Raw genomic sequence first — 23,095 nt, 5'->3', positions numbered from 1 at the left:
AGAGTATCCTAAAGGTTTGGCTTTGTTAATGCAAATCATAGTCCCCACTACGTAACAGTTGGAAAGTGGGGGCCAGAAGCTTATTCTCATCAGCTTGAGATGACATTAAGGATCCTACACAGAGGCCCTATGACTCTGATTAGATAGAGCAGAGTACAGAACTGAGCCAAGTCAATCACAGGTGGGCCCAACTGGATATCTGACACAATCCTGGAGGCAGGTGGAAGACAGTAGACAACAGACATTTATAAAGCAGTGCAAGAGCTGGAGCCCCAAATCCAACAGCCAGTTCCAAAACTGAGCCAAGAACCTGAAGGAGTAGTTGGGTATGGAATGCCAGAGCAGGGGTTCAGATATGGGTTATCTTCTAGGAATTTTATCAAAAGATTACTTTCTTCAAAGTAGTTGGTTTTTCATTAGAGCTGACATGGAGCTGTACAGTGACTTTTAACTCAAGGACATCTTAAAGGCCCTGCTAGATATTTGACAAACATGAGTATATTTCTGCTAGACATTTCACAAACATAAGTATATCCCTGCTAGACATTGGGCAAACACATAAGTATCCCCCTGCTAGACATCTGACAAACATGCAATAAGTGTAACCGCAGTATGATTACCAGTCATTAGTCCACACGTCCTGCATTTGCTCACTCTTCTCAAGGCTTAAGGTCTCATCTCTTCAGTATCTCTAGGGGAAATATACATTGACTTTAAGATAATTTATATTTCCGTTAGCTGATACTACTCTATCTTCTTTTTACCACATTTGATAGATTTTTGTCTCTATACATTCCTGCTTTATTTTATTCTGCATTGAGGATTTTTGGATCTAGACTGTAGCAGGAGCTATAGAAGCATTCTTCTCTGTGCTGGGCAGGAACTTTTACACTTTGAATCTACAGTGGGGCTCTAATAGCATATAAGAATTTGGAAAATGGTACAAAGAATAACAATTTTGAAAGACACAACTTTTAGAAGAAAATGTAGGTGAATATCATTATGACCTTGATGCAGGTGAGGATTTCTTAAATAAGACACCAAATGCACAAACTATAAAAGAAAAGATTAGTAAAAAGCCGTATTTTAGAAAATAACATCTCTGAAGAAAGATAAGAGGAATTATGATTGTTTCTCAAAAACTGAAGCTTTAAGAGATGGTGAAATGACTGCACTGGGGTTCTGCTACATAATCCACGATACAGTAAATGTACTGGTTTAGTTACTGAATGTGCCAGAAAATTACCTGACCCAGTTTTACCCCCAACATGAACTTTCTGACTGGAATTTGATAATGGCACTACAGCGAGGACATGGTGTACATATACGAGAAACGAAGACGGTGGTCAGTTTTATTTTGTTTTGCTTTTATCCACAAACCAAAAAGAAATGGGTCTCATGTGAGAAATATGTCCTGACAGGAAAACCGCTATTGAGATGGATTTCCAAAGGAAGTTACCAGACTCAATGTGCCCTTTTTCGTATAGTAAGAACACATTTCTCCCCATAGAGTACTGAGACTCTGGAAATTTTTTCTGCCCTCCTCTGAAACAAATATTCCTGCCTGCCCTTGAAACAGATTTATAATTTCTAGTTTATTCCCTAAATGAGTAGCTCTCACTTAGAAATTTGCACTAGAATCATCTGCAGAATCTTAAAAAAAAAATACGGGTTTTGGACCCAATCCCAGTGATGTTGATTTAGTAAGTCTAACAGGGTCCCTGGCATCTATATTTTTAAAAATTATATTCCCCAAGTGATCATTTTGCAAGGCATACAAATGTTAAATCATTATGTTGTACACCTAAAATTAATGTAATGTTGTAGGTCAATTATGCTTCAATTTAAAAATATTTATTCCCCAAGTGACTCTAGTGTGAAGCTGATTGAGCACTGTGACAGACCTTTGGGCTCCTGACTATGATTAATCATTCTACTTTTTACCCCTCTGTACCTCAAGTCTTATGAATGATCCCTGCCCCATGTTATTCCATCTGCTTGTTCACATGACTCTCCTAGGTCCTTGATCAGTAACCTATGCACGAAAATCATACTGAACAAATAATGTGTGGAGCAAGCAGGTAGCCTGCTAGCACCAAATCGCTAGCATGTACAGGCATACCTCGTTTTATTGCATTTGGCTTTATTGCACTTCACAGATAACTGTGCTTTTTACAAACTGAAGGTCTGTGGAAACCCTGCGTTGTCAGGTGACAGTTAGCATTTTTTAGCAATAAAGTATTTGTTAATTAAGGTATGTACATTGTTTTTTTAGACATAATGTACATTTGTATGCATTGCACACTTAACAGACTATAGTGTAAACATCACTTTTGGTTTTGTTTTGTTTTTTGCGGTACGCGGGGCTCTCACTTATGTGGCCTCTCCCGTTGCGGAGCACAGGCTCCGGACGCGCAGGCTCAGCGGCCATAGCTCACGGGCCCAGCCGCTCGGCGGCATGTAGGATTCTCCCGGACCGGGGCACGAACGCGCGTCCCCTGCATCGGCAGACGGACTCTCAACCACTGCGCCACCAGGGAAGCCCTAAACATCACTTTTATAGGCACTAGGAAACCCCAAAGTTCATGTGACTTACTTTATTGCAATATTCGCTTTATTGTGGAGGCCTGGAACCAAACCCACAATATCTCCAAACTATGCCTGTAATAATAGTGAAATGAGAAGATGAGAACATGCTGAGAAAGAGAAAGAATGATACAGGGGTTGAAAGCACATCAAGACTGAGAATTAAAAGAGGAAACAATGGAACAGCTCTTGTCAAATTGGAGGAAATGTCTAAACTCTAACCTCCACCCTCTATCCTTTTATAGAACATTACCTAGAGCATAATCCCTGCACCAGCTGGCTCCTTAGCAACAGCTTCCCATTGGTCGCCTCCCCTCAGAGGGACTTACATAAAGCTTCTCTTATTTCCCTTTCCAAGAGTGGAGGAGACAAATTTCTCTTCTTCAGGTTACTCTGTAATTACTTTCATGAACCCTCTACATTTTTTGAACTAGCCACTACGAAAAGTCATGAAGGCTTTTTCCTCTCCAACCTCTTCACACAGGCTAAACTCCCTGTAACAGAGGTCATGCTTCTTTCCTGCTTACCACCTTCCAAAGTTAGCAGAGGAATTTTGGACAAACAAGAAAAATGGTCATTTCCTTCATACTCTAATTTCTGACACACATGGTTGGATGAGTGAGATTAAAGTGGCTGAGAAGAAAGATTCAGGGAGATGCTTCTGAATTTCTCTGGAATCACTGCCTGGGTTTCAAGATTTCTAAAAACTGTTTCAATTGCCCTCAGGGATAGTCTCCTTTTGCCTCTAAAATAAACAATTACATTCACTATGGAAAATATTGGGCTTAAACATTTTTTAAATGAAATTCACATTTTATTTAGGTTGAAATAAACTGTACAAAATTGATTTTCTTCACCAAAAATAACAGTAATATTTTTTGTATTATTCCTAGATAAACCACAAAACACTTATTTTTGTAGGTTTTGTAGGTTTTGCTTGTAAATCAAGATGAGGCAGTAGATACAGTCATGGAAAAAGACAGAAGAAAACAGACAAATCAGTTGTCAGTATCCATGGTCTCTGATCCTGTCTTGACCATGAAACAGAAGTGTTCAACATATACCTGCAAAAAAGCTTATGAAGATGTAGCCTCAATAAAGGAACGCAAACAGCAACAACCGGATGTGGAACAAGGGAAGGCTCTTCCATTCACACTTTAACTATAACTTGTTCCTTTAACTTCATTTGATAAAGACAAAGTCTAGGGACTTCCCTGGTGGTGCAGTGGTTAAGAATCCGCCTACCAATTCAGGGGACACAGGTTCGAGCCCTGGTCCGGGAAAATCCTACATGCCGTGGAGCAACTAAGCCCGTGCGTCACAACTCCTGAGCCTGCGCTCTAGAGCCCGCAAGCCACAACGACTGAGCCAACCAGCTGCAACTACTGAAGCCCGCATACCTAGAACCCATGCTCCACAACAAGAGAAGCCACCGCAATGAGAAGCCCGCGCACCACAACAAAGAGTAGCCCCTGCTCGCTGCAACTAGAGAAAGCCTGTGCGTAGGAACAAAGACCCAACGCAGCCAAAAATAAATAAATAAATAAGACAAAGTCTACACTAAAACTCTTGTTTGGTGAGCTCACATGTTTCTCTTACAGTCTGATAATTTTCTTAACTGTCCTTTACAGATTTTCAATAGCATACTTAAAACTCCTACCATTTAAAGGTCAGTCATGAGCTTCATTGTAACATTTTATAAAATGTATACCTCTGGGCTTAAACTTTTAATAGTAGCTCTTCGTTTGACAAAAACTATTATGTTAAAAAACAAAATCCTTGACCAGTTACTGAGGCAACATTTGAAATTAAATTTCTAAGACTTTTCTAGGAATTTTATCAAATGTTAGCATTACTATAAACATCTTGTCTCCAAAATGTTTATGTACAGCCATGGAAGAGGGCTTGAGTTAGGCCGTTAGAACTAATAATAAGCCAGACTTGAGGATATAGTTAATAGTGATATTAGCTATAGGCTATAGAAGCCTAGGTGCCAATTAATACTGCACTGAGAAACTTACTTTTATCAGTTTTATTCTCCAAGAACAACTGTCTCCAAACCTAGTGCCCAGGCCTCTTTCTGACCCAGTCTGGGTAATGTTCTTGTAGTTCAGAAGTCTTAAGTTCTCTTTCCTGTTTCAACTTTTTGGAATGGCTCAGGGAAAGCTTGCATAGAAGTTAAGGTAAAAGGAAACTCTAAATAATTTTTGGAATTCTGGGGACATTTAAATATTTGTAGAATTGATTATTGGGACGTTATCACATTTATGCTATGCCACAGCCAATGATAATTCCTCATGATTTGGCTTTTCCAGCCACTGTCAGTCACAAAACCATCTGGTTCCTCTGCAGCTACACAGAGACTTGTGTTCTGATACTTCTCCTCCTTCAGTTACTTTTGTTGATAGTTCAAAGAAGCAGCACAAGAAAGAGCAGGTGTTTCCGTTCTAAGTTCTCTAAATACAGAAATTTCATAAACGTGTTTAGCTGGCATTCCAAGAGTTGGTAGGTTAACAAACATTTACCAAGTGCCTACTATGTGCCAAGCGCTGTTCCAGGTACTGAGGATACTATGGAAAATCAACACAGATAGAGTGCCCGCCCCTTCAAGGAAGGAAGGACAGTGGAACTCCTGAAACACATACTCTACTGGAAGAGTACTTCTGAGGTCTGTGCTTAATTGTTATGCTGAGGATATGATAGATAACCTTTTTTTGAATTAGCTATTTACTCAAAAGTTCTACCCAGGTTTTAACTAGAATCAACTAAAGAACTTCTTACTCCAAAGTCAAAACTAAATCTGAGGCTTTTGCCACTTCCTCTTTATATCATACAAAATTTGTTAGTTCTACGGTGTTTCATCTCAGACACCATTCAAATTACAAAATGTTCTGCACATTTATAAGATGCTTTGTTGAGTGACTGCCTATTACATAAATTTGTGAGCACATTTTAAACTGAACAAAGTAGCAGTAAAAACAGGAGTATTTTTTGTTTGTTTGTTTTTCATTCCCATTTACCTGATCTCTAACCCCTTTACAAAGAAAAAAAAGATCAAAACAAAACCACAGGTATCAAGAAGCTAAATCCTGAGACAAACGGGATGGGCTCCAAAGTCATCATGTTGCTACTGTATGGTTTCTGCACCCTTTCTTATCTAAATCATTGATTTAACTTTCAGTTTCATAATCTAATTCTGGTTTCATTGTTTTTCCGGCTTAAAACTTCTTTTTTTTTGTTTGTTTCTTTTTGGGCGGTACGTGGGCCTCTCACTGTTGTGGCCTCTCCCGTTGCGGAGCACAGGCTCCGGACGAGCAGGCTCAGCGGCCATGGCTCACGGGCCCAGCTGCTCCGCGGCATGTGGGATCTTCCCGGACTGGGGCACGAACCCGTGTCCCTTGCATCGGCAAGCGGACTCTCAATCACTGTGCCACCAGGGAAGCCCTTAAAACTTCTTAAGTGCTGGCCCAGACAAAAGCCCTTGCCTACGTAACTACATTTGAGCCTTACCTGAAGTCAATAAGACCAATAACAAGGTGAGATGTTTAGATTCTATTTTCCCTCACTGGCTTTTGTAAGAATACATATATAATACACATATTACATGTGTATATAAAATCTATATATATTTATTTTTATCAGTTTACTATAAAAGGATATGATGAAGGATACAAAGGAACATCCAGATGGAAGAGATGCATAGGGCACAGTATGTGGGAAGGGGTATGGAGCTTCCATGCCCTCTCTGGATGAGCCACTCTCCAGGTACCTCCATGTGCCCACCAACCCATAAGTCCTGTAAGAATATTTTAATAGCAAATTGAAAAGGGGAAAAAGTTATTATGTATTTACAAAAACACAATATTAAATTAAAAGATAATTTTCAGGGTTTTATCTTGACAGATCAGAAATTAAATTAATTATAGCATTTAAAATAACAAACAGAAGCCATAGTTTCAGAGAATGTTTCTATAAAGCTATAAACCTGGGCCAAGTGAAAAGCTGGAAAAAATAAGAAATCCAGCCACTGTAAAAGAGCTATACCACAATTGCTTGTATCAAATAGCTTCTTGTGGGGGAAGAAAATTTTTCCTTTCCCTTCTAGGTTCCTTCGACTGGTCTAACAATCAAATTAACATAAGGAAGATTAACAAGAGAAAAACAAACAAATTTAACTTCATACATACCTAAGAAGAGAACAAACCAGGCTGTTTACATACCTTTTTAGAAAAAGAATCAAACGTTTGAGAAGATTTGACAAAACAAAGGGGTTTTTGCTTGGGGTAGCAAATTAATGGAGTAACAAAGTTTGTTTATACACCTTTCCTGGACTCAAATTCCCTATCTCAATGCCTTTCATCCTCATGGCATAGGGAGGATACCTTCCTATGGGAGCTTTGTTTCCTGCTTTCAGGGGAACAAAGGAGGGTCAGAGTGTTCTTATAAGAGCTGTTTCTCAAGTAACTTTAAATCAAAATAATCAATATGCCACCTTGACATTATTTGGGAACGGCCTGCCCCAAGCCCCATCATTCCCATTGAATAGAAAGAAGGTATCTTGGATAGCTGGTAGGCAGTTATGTTTTATTCAGTCATTCAAAAACCATTTATGGAGCAGCTACTGTATGTCACAGAAAGCACTATTATAAATGCTAGGGATACACAGATTAACAAAAACAAGGCCTTAGCCTTGTGTAAGTTCATATATTGCACTGTATCAGTGTTCTTAAATTGTTCTATTTTATAGGTAGATTTGGTACACCTACCTGGTTTAATACTTAGCAGTGAATTTTAGAAAAATATTTACTATTATGGTTCAACATTTCCATATAGCCAAAATATACACTTTATGACTTATTTCAGACTTTTTCCTGATAAAATACATACACATTTTTTGGTATAAATTTTGGGAACTTTTCTACACAGAAAAAAAAGTCGTGTATTTTTATCACTCAAAGATAATTACTATTGGCATATTCTTCTAGAATTTTTTTATACATTTGATTTCAAGTAACAGAAAACCCAACTCAAACTTGTTTAAACAGTAAAGAAAACTGATCGGCTCACATGAATGAGAAGTCCACAGGCTGACTGGCTTCAGGGGAAGCTTGATCCTACAACTCAATATGTCAAGGACCCGTTTATTTCCTTCCCTCTGCTGTGCTTTCCTTGGTGTCTGCATCATTCTAAGACTGGTTCCTCTCATGGTCCCTAGATGGCTGCCAGTAACTTCCTGGCAGTAGGAAAGAACGTCAGCATTCTCAGCAAATGTTCTAAGAGCCATTCTATAAAACCACCTTGGTGCCAATGCCCATCCTGACTCAATGATTGAGTCCAACGAACATACTGATTGGTTAGCATAGGTTAGTTACATCACCTTTGAAGGCGGAGTGAGATCAGCTTCTCTGGAATCATATGAATCTCTAAGGAGAAACTGGTACTGAGAGGAAGGGGACAGGCAGTTTGAAAGAAACTAGAAATCATTTTAGACATATTCAAACAACACATTTTAAGTCACTCTAAACACTTGTACTATTTTATCTTCCTCTTCTTTACTCATCTTTGAGTAGACTCTATGGATGGCCCAGAGTCCAAATTTTTCAAGGGAGATCATCCTCAAAATTTTGATGGAGAATATTAAATAGGTATTGAAAATTATGACACAGATCTATATTTCTGAATAAAAATGTTATATATTAAATGAAAAAGGTTACTAAAAATCATCTACATGAAAAATAATGTGTATTGTATGACCTTATTTTTCTTAACTGATTTATATATGCATAGGAAAAAGTGATACATATATAGTAAAACGTTAACAGAAGTTATCTTAGGTGTTGTGCTTTTCACTTCCTATTTTCAGTTAACAGTATATATAGGTCAGCATCTCACAGAATGACTGGCAGACATGATAGTGGAATTAAATTATTACCTTATGGCATTCATCAGTAATTGCTTATCTAAGAATGACTTTTGGATGAAGTCCTTCATCTCCGTAAACACTTTGTTCCTAGGGTCACTGTCCCCCCTGCCAGCTGCTCTTACTTGTCCACTCCATACAGATATCTCCAAACCACATCTTTGGCTCTGTTTTTTCTCTCTCTTGAGCTTGTTTTCTCTTTAGGTGTCTACTAGAAATCTCTACTTACATGTGCTGATAACTTCATGAGCAGTTAGTTCACAGGACAGTGAGCACTTAGACTCTCATTCACTTGCTGGCTGTTCTTAGATCAATGACTTAATCTCCAGGACCTCAAAGAAAGATGATGATAACTTCTTCAAGAGAGGAGACTAAACTAAGTTTCTTGAGGTTTTAGATTTTAGGTCTAAAACCAAATTCATTATCTTCTTGTAACCACTTCCCTCACTTGAAACATTTCTTCCTTTCATCTTCAGATAATAGAACGATAGGAAACAGTAGAACTTTAGAACTAATAAGGATGTTAGAGTCTCCCTACCTCAATTCCTTTTCTTTAGTATAATGGATGAACAAATACATACCTTCATTATCTCCTTCCTTTTCTTGCCCTATCAGTAATCCAGTCCCATCAGTTCTCCTTTTGTAATGTCTCTCAAGCCTCTTTCATTCTTTTCATTACCACCACCCCAGAGTACATCTTTATTTCCTCGTGGCTTGGTTTTTCCCAAAGTCATGTTTTTCCTGCTTTCAGTCTTTCAGCTAATCCTGGGAAAGCTTCCAGATTGCATATCTGAAAATAGTGTGATCACTAAGACATGTTCTCATGAAAAAAGAATTTGATGGTTTTACTGTGGTCAGAGGATAGGTCCAAACTCTAAGACTAACCTAAGGAACTTCCTAGAGGTTCACCCTAACTTACCTTTCCAGGCCTATCTTCCTGTATTCCGCTAAAAGTCAAAGCTGAATAAATATTTATTTAATTGAATTAATCTCCATACTTTCTAAACACAAATCCTTGTAGCTTTGAGATATAATCAGGAGATTTAAAAAAAAAAAGCAGCCAGGTTCAAGGGAAACAGGGAAGCTGTTAAAAGTTAAGAAGATAGAGAACAAGGGTGAAGTGAGGAGAACAGGAGCAGAATTCATGACTTTTCTATATGTTCAGTTCCTGCTCTACAAGTTTTCCACCAGTACAGTTTCCGCTCAGTACACTGAGGGGATATGGATGTCGTTCCTCCGACAATAGAAACACAAGCAGTCAGGGTCTGGGTGCTTATTCTAAAACAAGCACAGGGCTAAAGCTTTACAGACATTTCAGTCTCTGATTTAGGACGGTCAAGGTCACACTGCCTTGAGAAAGGTGAAAGGCAGGAGTCTGACCCACGATTAAAGACCTTGCTTTAAACTGTGCTATAAAAACGACTAGGCTAATCAAGAGAGGACTTGGCAGACCACATGAGGCTGGGGTTAGGCGGAAAGACAAGAGGCTTCTACACCTGAATTTACGGAGAGGAAAACAACACGGCAAAGCCCCCACGGCGGCCGCCATTTTGCGGGAGCCGAGCGGCCGGAAGTCCCGCCGCCGGCGCCTAGCGGCTGGAGGCTGGGGTAGCGGAGGACCTTGGGCCTCCGCGTCTCAGCGGTCGGGGGCGGAGCCGGAGGGCGGGGTCGGGGCCGGGGCCGCGCGGCGTACAGTCTCGCGGCGGGAGGCGGAGCCTGAAGGCGGGGCCTCGGACGGCGCGGCTCTGTGGTTCCCCCGGCCGGGGGCGGGGCCTGGAGGCGGGGCGGCGGCGCAGGGAGGAGCTGACCCGGTCCCGGCTTACGAGCGCCTCACTTTTTCGTAATGTGAATGAGCTGCTATAGCCGGCCGCTGGCAGCCGGCAGCTCTCGGCTAGGAGGGCTGGGGTGGGAGGTGACGGTGATTTCTTCCCTGCTTGGCCCACCTCGAACATCGACTCCCTTCTCCCGCGGCCCCGGGGATGCAGCCGTAGCAGGTGAGATGGGCCCCCGGGGCGCCGACCTGCGTGGTCCCGGCTCGGCTTTGCGGGCCCCTGGTGACCCCGCTCTCGCCCCTCGAGTCTGAGCAGGTGGGCAGCGCCCAGGCCCGCAATCCGCTGCCTGCGCCTGCCCGCCTCTGCCCCGTAGCGCCCGCCTTTAGGACGTGCGGGCCACTCGGAAAGACTTACGTAGGGGAAGGGGCGGCTTGTCCCCTTTGGTGACAGAGCTGCCATCCCTCAGTTTGAGGAGCACATCATTGTACGTGCGTCCACCCAACCATTCTCAGACTCTTCCCTTTATTCAGGGGGGGTGGCCTCAGTGAATGCCATCCTGGGAGCTTCTGCCCAGGTACCTGGAGCATTGCACCAAATTTTCTCCCTTACCCGTTTTTGGAGCATTTAACTTACCATGCTTTGTGACTGCCATGCCCTGGGGAAGCTGAGCGACCAACTTTGTATCCCAGGCACAGAACTCAGGCTGCCTTTACACTTCCACTGCTGCCTGCCCAGGCATTGGGTGGCAGCTGTTCTTTAGGCGGCCTATTTGGTTACGGATTCTCTACATCCTTATCTTAGAGGGCCAAAGTCTGTCCCTCCCGACAAGAGAAGAGGCAGTGCTCAGCACTCCCTCCCCGTTCTGGGTCTTTAGGGAAGACGTTTGGTCCCCTGCAAGTAGGTGGGAGTGGGTGGATGGTGTGACTGCTGGTGTTGAAGGGTGCTTGAATAGGACCATACTGTGTTATGCTTTTCCCACCGGCTAAAGGTTATTGGGTGTTTGAGAAATAGCTTAAGAGTTTAAAGCTTTCTCTTTGAAACCCGTCAGAACCCTCCTCCCCATTTTCACTTAATAGCAGTTGTTTACAATGTTAATGGTTCCTCCATGTTATCTAAACCAAATATGAGTGGCCAGAAGTGGCTGGTGTATAGCATTTCTCTGCTCCCGCCCCAGTGAGTGGTCTTTTACTGTGACAAGCCAACTTTTTTGTTCTTTAACAAGCCTTGTTTTTAATGAGATGAAAAGACTGGATGCTATTTTTTTTTAAAACTTCCATTGCTGTGGCTCCTGTTTATTTTAAAAGAATGCTTTAAGAAGTATATTCTCGGGACTTCCCTGGTGGCGCAGTGGTTAAGAATCCGCCTGCCAATGCAGGGAACACGGGTTCGAGCCCCGGTCCGGAAAGATCCACATGCCGTGGAGCAACTAAGCCCGTGCGCCACAACTACTGAGCCTGCTCTTTAGAGCCCACGAGCCACAACTCCTGAAGCCCATGAGCCGCAACTACTGAAGCCCGCGCGCCTAGAGCCCCTGCTCCTCAACAAGAGAAGCCACCACAAGGAGAAGCCTGCGCACCGCAACGAAGAGTAGCCTCCGCTCGCCGCAACCAGAGAAAGCCCACGCGCAGCAACGAAGACCCAACGTAGCCGAAAGTAAAATAAATAAATTTATATTAAAAAAGTATATTCTCTTCCTGTTGGAAAAAAATTTAAGATGAGATAAAACTTTGTATTTGTAAGTCCTTTTTGGTTATTTTGACTGCCCCTCAATTAGCAGATATTGCTTCTACAATATCAAGGAACATTAAAAGAAACTTCATGGGAAGGGGAAGATTACTTTCCAAAGTTTTTCTCTTAATTTTTGACTAACTGAAAGTGAAACCTGGGCCTTGCTACAGCTATTTGACCATCACCTTGAGGGAAATAAAGAGCTCTCCCTTCCCTGCTAACAACTAAGATCAAACTGAATCAAATTGAACTCCTCTTAGTTGTTTGGTATAAAATGAAAACTGATGACCTTACAACCCATCCCATCCCTCTGTTTTAGTTGGAGGCTCTTTAATACCAAGTATGTTTGAAGAACTGCATAGAACAATGAATTATATTTAATTTACTACCATTCTTCTTATTATTAGGACACACAACTCCTAATAGCAACTGCTACCATTTCTTGAAGGCCTACTTTGTGATAAGCTGTGTATAAAAGCTCCAGTCCTCACAGTAGCCCTCTAAGGAGGTTTTTACTCTCATTTTACAGTTGAAGAAGCTATGGTGCAGAGAGGCTGAGTTACCCGAAGAGTTGATAAGTGATAGGCCCCAAATTGGGTTCAGGCCATTTGACTCTTTTCACTGAACAACTGCAAGTTTAGTTAAAACTGTTGGTTTAAAAATTATTGGAATACATTGATATGCAAGTGTGGTACAAATAAGGGGTAGGGAGCAGTGTAAGTTATAATGCTCCAGGCAAAGAAATATAGGGAACTTTAAAAAAATAACAGAAGACTGGAGTAGTTTATCACCTTAATCTTTAGCACTGCCTTTTCAAGTCCACATCTCTCAGGGGCTCCAAATGTTAAACACCTTTGTTCACTTGTTTACCAGCTCCTTACTTCAATTATGGGCACCTGTACCAATCAGTAGCCTTCTCAGGATATAATTTGATGCTTATTTGGTAAACTTCAAGTATGTGAGTATTACAGGTTTTGTGTATATTGACCACTCCTATCTAATCCTAGTAGGAAAATATTTGTCCTGATCCAGATTAAATGTCATGTTTTTAAATGGTTCAGTTTATGCCAGGGTAGCACCGAGAAAATTATCTCATCCACACCCCCAGTTGTATCAGCTGTTGGTCTTTGGCCTGCCATCTGAGTCCTTAATGTGATGTGGGTGTTTGAGAACTTAACCTGGGCATTATACATTTCAGGAAGCATAAGCTTTTTTACTTTCTACCTTATATAAGGCTACTTTAGATGGTTAACCCAGAATAATCACTTAGGAATTGGCAGTTGTCATTATGTCAATTTCAAGTTACTAATAAAAGCTGGTTAGTTGCAGAGTTGTTCAAACCTAATGTTCATTGTGTCCCTGGCAGCAAGAGGAAAGTCTGGTAAGTATTGTCATATTAACATAAAGTTTTCCTTACTTCATTTTCTGAACATCTTTAGAACATTTTACAAGACATTTTGTGTTCTTTTAACATTTTATGAACAGCTTTGAAACATTTCAGAACACATTCTGTGGTCTTGGTGAAAAACTTAGAATGCTTAACATTCAGGAAAAAACAAAAAAACAAAGTTCTGTCCATGAAGTAGACAGTTCCTAAGAAAGAACATTGATCCACTAAAGGGTGAAAAGTTTATTTTAGAGCAGGTAATTATTTTAGTCTCCTAAATCTCCTGTGTGCTCCAGGCACGGTGCTAGGCATTAGGGACACAAAAGTGAGCAAAAACATGCATAGTCCCTGCTTCTATGGCACTTAAAGTCTAGTGAAGGAGACAGACATAAATCACACAGTCACTCTAATACATAGTATAATTATAAACTGAGAAGAGTGGCCTAAAGTTAAGGAACATGATTCTATTTGAGAAAGGCTCCTGGCCTGGCTATGGTGTTAGAGGAGCCTTACGTGATACAACGACTCCTGAATTGATTTGGATATAATTCGGAGGATGGGTAGTTGTTATGTGGGTGGGCAGGGAAGAGAATATTTTAGTGTGAACTGCTTGGGCAAAGCCCCTGTGGCACAAAGGACTATGGGGAATTCAAGACAGCCAATATGTCTGGCTGGTGTAAAAGCAACAGAGTAGGCTCGTGGGATGCCATCATTTTTTCTTTCATTTTCTCTCTTACATGCCACCAGAAGTTATATTTAACTTTTGTTAAGTGATTTATTTGTGCCAGATGTGTTTGTAAGGACTTGATATTGAATAATATCAAGTTCCTATGAGGTAGGTACTATTATTGCCGTTTCACAGATGAGGAAAAGGAGGTACAGAAAAGTAAGTTACTGGTTCAAAGTTGATCAGTGATATTCTATTATACTCTTCTTCCTATCCTATAGTCAAGTCCTTCCGCAGGCTGGAAAGGACCTTCCTGTCCATTGTGACTCTTAGATGTAGCCCTGAGAGCTTCTGAAATTTCTGGAAAATTTGGCTGCAGGTGGGCATTCAGTAGACTCTGTGGGTGCCATGCTCTCATCCACTAGGCAGAGCTTGACTGTGGAGCACTGGAGAGGACCACAGGGCATCATTACAGCTATAAAATCTGTGGATCTTATTTTACACATATCTGATACTGAATATAGGACAGCAACATAAATATTTTGAGCTGACCCACCTTTGAGAGTCAAGAGGCTGTTGTTAGCAGACACTTCCACCCATTTTATTTTTCATTGTAGTTTTCTCTGATGGTTGTTGAAAAAAGTTTGTATATTTATTTGGCCATTTAATAAATCTATGTTTGCCAGTATATCCTTTCAACTAGAATTCTTCTCACTGATTTCACACTGAATCTTTCTTCTTTCTTTCCAGAAATTAGGTTGGAGTTGGAGGGTGAAAGAAAATGAATTCTTTTTCTGATATACCTGCCAAGAACTTGACCATTGCAGTCAATATGACCAAGACTTTGTCCTCACCAGTAACACATGGATTTAATTCCACTAATGACCCACCTTCAATGTCAATAACAAGGCTTTTTCCAGCCTTACTAGAATGCTTTGGCATAGTCCTTTGTGGCTACATAGCAGGAAGGGCCAATGTTATAACTTCAACACAGGCGAAAGGACTGGGAAATTTTGTCTCCAGGTTTGCACTTCCAGCTTTATTATTCAAAAACATGGTTGTACTTAATTTTTCCCATGTGGATTGGTCTTTTCTATATAGTATCTTAATTGCCAAAGCTTCTGTATTTTTCATTGTATGTGTATTAACCTTATTGGTTGCCAGTCCCAATAGTCGATTTGGCAAAGCTGGACTATTCCCTATTTTTGCTACACAAAGTAACGACTTTGCATTGGGATATCCTATAGGTAAGTTACTTTTTATTTTTTAAGTTTTAAAAAATTTCAGGTCTTTTAGAAGGTAACAAAATGTAAGGCTTTAATTTGAATCTTTTAACTAAGCATTTGTTAGTGATTTATACTTATTCTTATATCTAAGAAATCTTTCATATTTTTTTTCTTAAATATGTCTTAAGTTAGATGAATTATATTTTTTAGAGTTTGAGGCACCTTCAAACATCTACCTGAAATAAATGGTCATATCCAAATAAACTTTGTGAGTCATCTTTCTAATAGTATTTTTTTTCTTCTCAATAATCACATATGAAAGAAATATAATTTCCAGAAGAGATCAGATTCTGATTTAAATTATGTAAAAAGCATAGGCATACACCTGTTTAAAAACCGTCATTATTAAATGTTGGCAGTGGAAATTTATGAGTGACTGTTTCCCTTATTTTTCTTTCCATCTAGAGTGTATATTATTTTACATTAATTCTTGTTATTGAGTTTTTTATTCAAAATATCAGTGTACTTTGGTCGAAGTTAATTTCTTGTTTAAGGACAAAATGAGGACTTTTTTTTACCTTTCCAACTTTCCTTCTTTAACTTTCCAACTGTTTAAACAGCCTAATTTTATGTTTCTATGTGTATATGTTTTCCTGATGAAATAGTAAACATACTAGTTGGGGATGTTGAGATATCTTAGAAACATATTCTATTTTCCAGAACTCTCTGCCACCAAGAAAATGTATACTTAGTAACTACTTTTTTTTTAATGTTTTTTATTGTGGTAAAAGTCACATAATATAAAACATACTGCTTTAACCATACTTAAGTGTACAGTTCAGTGGCACTAAGTACACTCACATTGTTGTGCAACTCTCACCATCTTCCATCTCCCAAATTTTTCACCTCCCTAAACTGAAACTCTGTCCCCTTTAAACACTAACTCCCCATTCCCCCTCCCTACTCCCCCCAAGCCCCCAGCCCCTGGCATCTACCAATGTACTTTCTCTGAAGTTTTAATATTTTTAAAGTTTATTTTTTGCTTTGATCATGTATCATAATGTAGGGATCTGAATATTACGGATATAGTCATTCATTTATTCCTTCATTCATTCATAGGAACGTGTTAGTACCAGTGACTGTGCCAGCTGCTGGGAATACACTTGTGAACAAAGTTCTTGTACATACTGAATTTACATTTTAATGGGAAAATAAAATAAAAACAAAAATAATATCAGGTAATGACAAGGGCCATAAAAACAAAGTAGTGTTATTTTACAAGGAGATGGCATTTGAGGTGGGGAGCGGGGTCAGTGAAGGCCTCTCTGGTGATATATCTTCTGAGCAGAGACTGAATGAAACTTAATGAAATGGACAATTGAACTCTGCCATTAACTTTCAAATTTCTTATCTTTTAACTACCCCCCCCCAAATTATTACACCTCTGGCACCAAAAGGATTCTAGTGGACTATACTTTTCATCATTCTCTTCTCCATATTGCTTACCAGAAATAGAGATACACCCAAGAAATTATATAACTATGAATAAAGTAGGAGGTTTATGAGAGAGGAAAATCCGGGCTCTTAGATAACTGAGCTGTGAATAGTCAGAAACTAGATAGGTGTTCCTTTAAGGTTAATCAATTTTAAAATTAAAAGATGAGCCAAGCATTTAAATAAAGACTTTGGAAATAAAAGAGCAAGGAGTTAATGTGTTGTCCCTCTCTTCAGGAGCATTAATAATGTACATTTGTCAAGGTATTGATGGTATAAGGACCTTAGAAGTGGCTAAGTATCATAGTGTTAAATATTTAATAAATAGTGCTATAGCTTAATTTGGACATGAACTGTAAGTTTCATGCTGTCATACAGTAGTAAGCCCATAACTAAATAGAACTAACATTTGTAACTTTATAAGAGTATTTTCTTATATACTTATCTCATTTGAGGTAGGGCAGATATTATTATCCTCATTTTCAAATAAGAAGGCAGACTTACAAAGATTTAATTGTCTTACCCCAGGTCACACAGCTAACAGGTGACTGAGACCCAAACCTAGATTTAAATCCTGGGCATTCTCTTATGCCACACAGTTATATTACATGCCAATTTGATCATCAGAAGACCCAGCTAGCCCTTATAATACATTATTTTCAGAGAGAATCAAGGTTTTTCATAATCTTTACATTATTCAAAAAAATTCATAAAATGAGTAGCAGTGGAAAAAGACCTGTTAGATGAGTTTATCCATTTTCATAATTAAGGCAGAATCTCCAAATAAAAAATAGAGTCAGCCATTTTCATTGCTGCTTTTCTCATGTCCCACATTAAATCAATGAATCTGGTAATAATCATGTTCCCAGCAGTGTGCTAGCCCAGTTCCCCTGATGATTATGCTTGCAGATTTTGAGTTGTAACTGTTTGTTTGTTTTTAAATCACAGATAATGTAAGAGCTCTTGGGACATTAGGTTGTAGACAATAACTTTACCAGAAACCAACAGTATACACAGAATTGCTTTTTCATATATCTGCAGATTGGAAGCTGTGGTACAGAACTAGGGCCATTTATCTGCTCCAATGAGGTTATTTATTACTGCTGTTCATAGCCATCTGCCTTCTGGCTATGCTCAGGGTAAACAGAAAAGACCATGTCTCTAGAGAGAAGACCATTCTTTCTGTTTTTTATGGGGCCTCTCCCAAGAATTCCTACTCTCTAGTGCACAGATAAGCATGGTAGCTTAAAGGAAATGTCCTTTTTACGACTGCATTTGTTCTACAACATTGGTCCAATTTACAGGTGACTCAGAAGAGATGTTAGTGATTAAAGAAAAAGGACAGTCTTTACTTTTTCTCTATACTATAATTATAATGGTCTATGAAATTGCATTACAATGATTTATCTATACTCAAGTGACTTAATACTACATTGCATTATTGCAGACTAAAAAAATAAGCTTGCTATTTTTAAAAACAATTCTTTTCAGAGATACTTTAAGAAATCTGAGTATGAGAAGAAACCAAGACTCTACTGAGGTGAAATGTGGATTTTTAGCAAATCAGAATGGTTCCCTGCCTCTGTCATCAAAAGATACAATAGGGCATAGTTAAGTGCTATAATTCATTCTTAAACAATGCTGATAGCATAAGCACCCTGACTAATCATAATTATGCTCTAGTGCTTGAGCTGTAAACAGAAAGGAAATGAAGCATTTAACTATGTGCCATTAAATAATAGAATGATCTTGTCTGGGTCTTTGTGTTATTCGCTAGGGATTGAAACCCTGCAGTAATCAAAAGAGGAGCCACAGTGGGTGGCTAATTTTGTCTCTTAGTTCTTCAAAGCTATATAATAATTCCTCAGAGTGGGATTCTCCCCTCCCCCCAAGAGCCTTATTTATAAGTATTAATTAGAACTTAATCGTTGATACAATGATTATAAATCTAATTTGTTAATATGGGTCACTGCTTTCAATTGTTTTTCAGATTTGAAAAACTATACTCAGATTGATAACAAAAGAATAGTGCTGCGGGGGAGGGAGGGTGGTAGGATGAATTGGGAGATTGGGATTGACATATATACACTAATATGTATAAAATAGATAACTAATAAGAACCTGCTGTATAAAAAATACATAAATTAGGGCTTCCCTGGTGGCGCAGTGGTTGAGAGTCCGCCTGCAGATGCAGGGGACACGGGTTCGTGCCCCGGTCCGGGAGGATCCCACATGCCGCGGAGCGGCTGGGCCCGTGAGCCATGGCCGCTGAGCCTGTGCGTCCGGAGCCTGCGCTCCGCAAGGGGAGAGGCCACAACAGTGAGAGGCCCGCGTAACGCAAAAAAAAAAAAAAAAAAATACATAAATTAAATTTTAAAAATAGTGCTGCCTATTTATAGATAAAGATGGAATGTTAAGTAATTATGCAAATGAATGGCAGAATGAACTGAAATTCCCATACTGAACCCTATTCTAGTAATTAAACAAGTATTTATTCCCAATTTTTTGCTTTCCCACTAGACTATACTTCTTTTGCCTTTGTATACCTGTTCAACTGACTTAAAATACCCCAATAGTAGCCTGCTTTATACATATTCAGAAGATGAAAAAAGAAAAAAAGTTGGATATAAAAAGAAATGGGTTCATGGATAACAATTAGTTATAAATTGCTATGTTACAAAACACATTTTTATTCTATGTTACAAAACACATTTTTAGTCTGTCTGAAACCTTTGACATTCATTGATGTGTTAATTCCATTCAGCAAGTATTTTCAGATTTTGCTTAGCACTCAGCTGGGACTGGGGGTTATAAAATGATACCTTCAAGGAACTTAGAATTTGTTGAGATGGCACTGATACAAAAAGTACACAAAGTACCTGAGCCATCCAGGGAAGGAGAGATCCATGATGTAGACTGAAGACTTGGTGGAAGAAGTGGTACCTGAGACAGGCCTTAAATAGTAGGCAAGATTTGGATAAGAAAGGAGAGATTTCAAGAAGTTGGGGGATGATGAAGTTGGGGAATGATGATCAGCATGTAGAACTAGAAATTATGAACCTGGTGTTTATCCAGCGTTACAGGGATATAAACTGGCTAATAGAGGCTTTGCACTAAGGTATAGTGAGAGGTGAGCTGGATAAATAAGGAACAAATTGTGGCGACTAGATTGTGAATGTCAAAAGAAAGATTTTATTTGTGATCTTGTGGGCAGGGAGAGCTGTGGGAAAATCTTAATTTTTGAAAGTTAAGATTTAGGTGATATTGTTGGTAGCAAGTAAAATGGATAAAGGGGATGGTCAAGAAAAACCAGAAGAATATACGTTGGTAAACAGAGTAGGTAACCCACTTTTGAGATTTTTGACTAGTGGGAGTAGCAGGAATCAAGATTCCAAGTAGGAATCAAATACAAAAGATCATGCAAAAGAAGAAAGGACTTGGTGATTGGCTAGGCCTAAATATAGACTTTTGTTCAAATTTGCATTGAGCATTTAAAACAACCCAAAGTCCATTATGTAATGGTGATTAAGTGCTACTGTACCAGGAAAGTACATTTCTGGTAAAAAGGCATTAATTTAAGAAGCTTTGTGTGCTGTAAGTTGTCAAAGGAAATACCTTATGCATTTTACTTTGGCTACTTGGGAAAATTCTTAGGCTCAGATTGAAAACACAAGGCTTTTCTAAAATATACTCTCTATTTTAAGAATTGAGGGGTGGGTAAGACACCTTTCTCTTTGAGCTAAAATATCTAGTCAGAAGAAGTGTAGCTAACTAGAAATAGTTATCAAAAGTGCTGCTTTTTTTTTTTTTTTTTTTTTTTTTTACTTAAAGGATGAAACCTTATGAAACATGAAAGAGAACCACTGAGTTATAGAGCTATATATCTAATTTGGAAATCAGTGGAAAGAATTTGTGAAATTTTATGTAATCAAATATATTTTATTTAACATTTCAAAATTAGAGACCTCTGTATGTGCTTAGTTGAAAAAAAGGGAATTGAATCTTATAAAAAGTAGCTTTTAGCTAATGAGAACAAGGTATTCTAAAGGTTATATAATCCAGTTACATAACTAACGGGACATGTTCTTGACATTAACTGAACTTATGTATCCTGAGTAAGCAAACAAATATATTTTCCTACCTGTGTCACTTTATCTTAATGTAAATTGAGAAACCTAATCTTTTACATTTTTTCACATGATTGCCTCTCTTGTGAAGCAAGTGATTGTGAGTGATTGTGGCTGTTCTTATTTTATCTGTCTTTCTCAACTTGAAATCATTTATGAATCAGGCTTTGCATATATTAGGTTGAATAATTTCAGAATTCATTGCCAAAAATGTGCCTTGAGACCAATTTGATGCTGCAAGGCTCTAAGTTGCCCTGATCAAGCCAAGACCAGGCCACCAGCCCTCACATGAACCAAGAAACTGCTAGAAGTCTGATCCAACCCATCCCCTTCCAAGGAGACTCATCTCATGCAATGGTTAGGTTCTAAAGTCATCATATACAGTTGAACCTTTGAAAAATCCCTCAAATCACCCACAAGATGCAGCACACGTAGTTTGTGTATATGGTACCATTCCTCATAAGTCTAATAGCCAGATTCTTTTGCAAGCATTGCTCTTCTTCAATGAACAAGTAATTAGTTTGCACTTGGAAACATGTTTTATGAAAAAGAAAAATGAAGCCTTTGTTTTCCTAAGAAAGTGTAGTTGAATTTGCATTAAATGTGCATTGACATGACTTTACTGTATTCCCCTCCCAAACATTTGTTAGATCCACCTTTCCATCTCATTCTTCAGCATCTTCACTGGTCTTCCTTCCTGAAGGCATTCATTCCTCTCCAATGGAGGCTGCTCATTTTCTCATCGCCTGCATACCATGTGAGCAGTGGGTAGGCAGGATTGGCATCCTCGTAGCCACTGTGTACCACTGCTAGGCCATTATTCTCTCTCTTCTGTAAAAACTGCTTCTTTGAGGTTCCTGCTGCGTGGCTAAACTGCTTATCCTCGTTGCTGTCATCTGCTGACCTCACTCGTCATTCCCCCTTATTCATTGAAGACTAATATCTGGTCCACTGTCATCTTCTCTACACCCAAGTTTTGCTTGTTATCTTGTTTAACTTTAGCATCCATGTGAACTACCCACCAAATTCTCTGCTCTCTCAGTTCCTTGACCTCCTCACCTCCAATGATGTTTTCCTGTACTCCACTTCAGCCACCATCTCCCATGGCCACATCCTGGACCCAGTCATCTGGGAAATATTAAATCCAATAGCTCACTATCTGACTTACTGTGAACTCCTAAACTTCCAGCCACACCTACTTCTTGAACTTCACAGGGACCTCCAGTCTCTAACCGCTCTGCTATCTATCTGTTAGCCATCTCCCACCTTCACTTCTTTTCCTATATAGCTTGGACTCCATTGCCTCAGTGCTCATTTTTTTAAAAACATTTAAAAAATAAATTTATTTGGGCTTCCCTGGTGGCGCAGTGGTTGAGAGTCCGCCTGCCGATGCAGGGGACACGGGTTCGTGCCCCGGACCGGGAAGATCCCACATGCCGCGGAGCGGCTGGGCCCGTGAGCCATGGCAGCTGAGCCTGCGCGTCCGGAGCCTGTGCTCCGCAGCGGGAGAGGCCACAACAGTGAGAGGCCCACGTACCGCAAAAAAAAAAAAAAAAAAAAAAATTTATTTAATTTTATTTATTTTTGGCTGCGTTGGGTCTTCGTTGCTGCACGCGGGCTGTCTCCAGTTGCTGCGAGCGGGGGCTCCTCTTCTTTGCAATGCACAGGCTTCTTATTGTGGTGGCCTGTCTTGTGGAGCACAGGCTCTAGGTGCGCGGGCTTCAGTAGTTGTGGCACGCGGGCTCAGTAGTTGTGGCACATGGGCTTAGTTGCTCCGCGGCATGTGGGATCTTCCCGGACCAGGGCTCGAACCTGTGTCCCCTGCATTGGCAGGAGGATTCTCAACCACTGTGCCAGCAGGGAAGTCCCTCAGTGCTCATTTTTTAGTCTGTTATCTCCTCCTCTCTCCTGCATTCTCAGTGCTCTGATTTCTGCCTCACCACTCCAATGAAACTTCCCTCTCAAGAGAACCAACAACTACCTTGTTGCTATGACTACCTAAACATTTTGTTAGTAGATTTTTACTTTGAATTGTTTTAAGAATTCTACAATTCTGCCCCTTTATTGAGACTAGTCTTAGCCTCTAAGTAGTAACAATTAGTGGGTTTTACTAAAAATACTTTTTAAAAGTTGATTATCATTTTATAAGCTAAATGTCATTTAATATAGTGGGGTTTTTTTTCCTTTT

General features: G+C 39.6%; 1 protein-coding gene across 2 annotated transcripts in view; it reads left to right on the top strand.

Annotated features, from left to right (window-relative positions):
• Window positions 1-14,841: 14,841 nt before the first annotated feature.
• Window positions 14,842-23,095, top strand: part of GPR155 (G protein-coupled receptor 155) — a gene marked incomplete at both ends in the record, with an annotated part of 36,338 nt that continues 28,084 nt past the window's right edge. For both annotated transcript variants that reach the window (XM_079710232.1, XM_079710233.1), the window contains one exon: window positions 14,842-15,307. In XM_079710232.1, the coding sequence (XP_079566358.1) occupies window positions 14,842-15,307 (466 nt within the window). The remainder of the gene's footprint in view (window positions 15,308-23,095) is intronic.

This window comes from Hyperoodon ampullatus (assembly GCF_949752795.1).
Source record: "Hyperoodon ampullatus genome assembly, chromosome: 8".
Classification (NCBI taxonomy): domain Eukaryota; kingdom Metazoa; phylum Chordata; class Mammalia; order Artiodactyla; family Ziphiidae; genus Hyperoodon; species Hyperoodon ampullatus.
The sequence above is the reverse complement of the archived record's forward strand: the minus strand, read 5'-3'. Positions and strand labels throughout refer to the sequence as shown.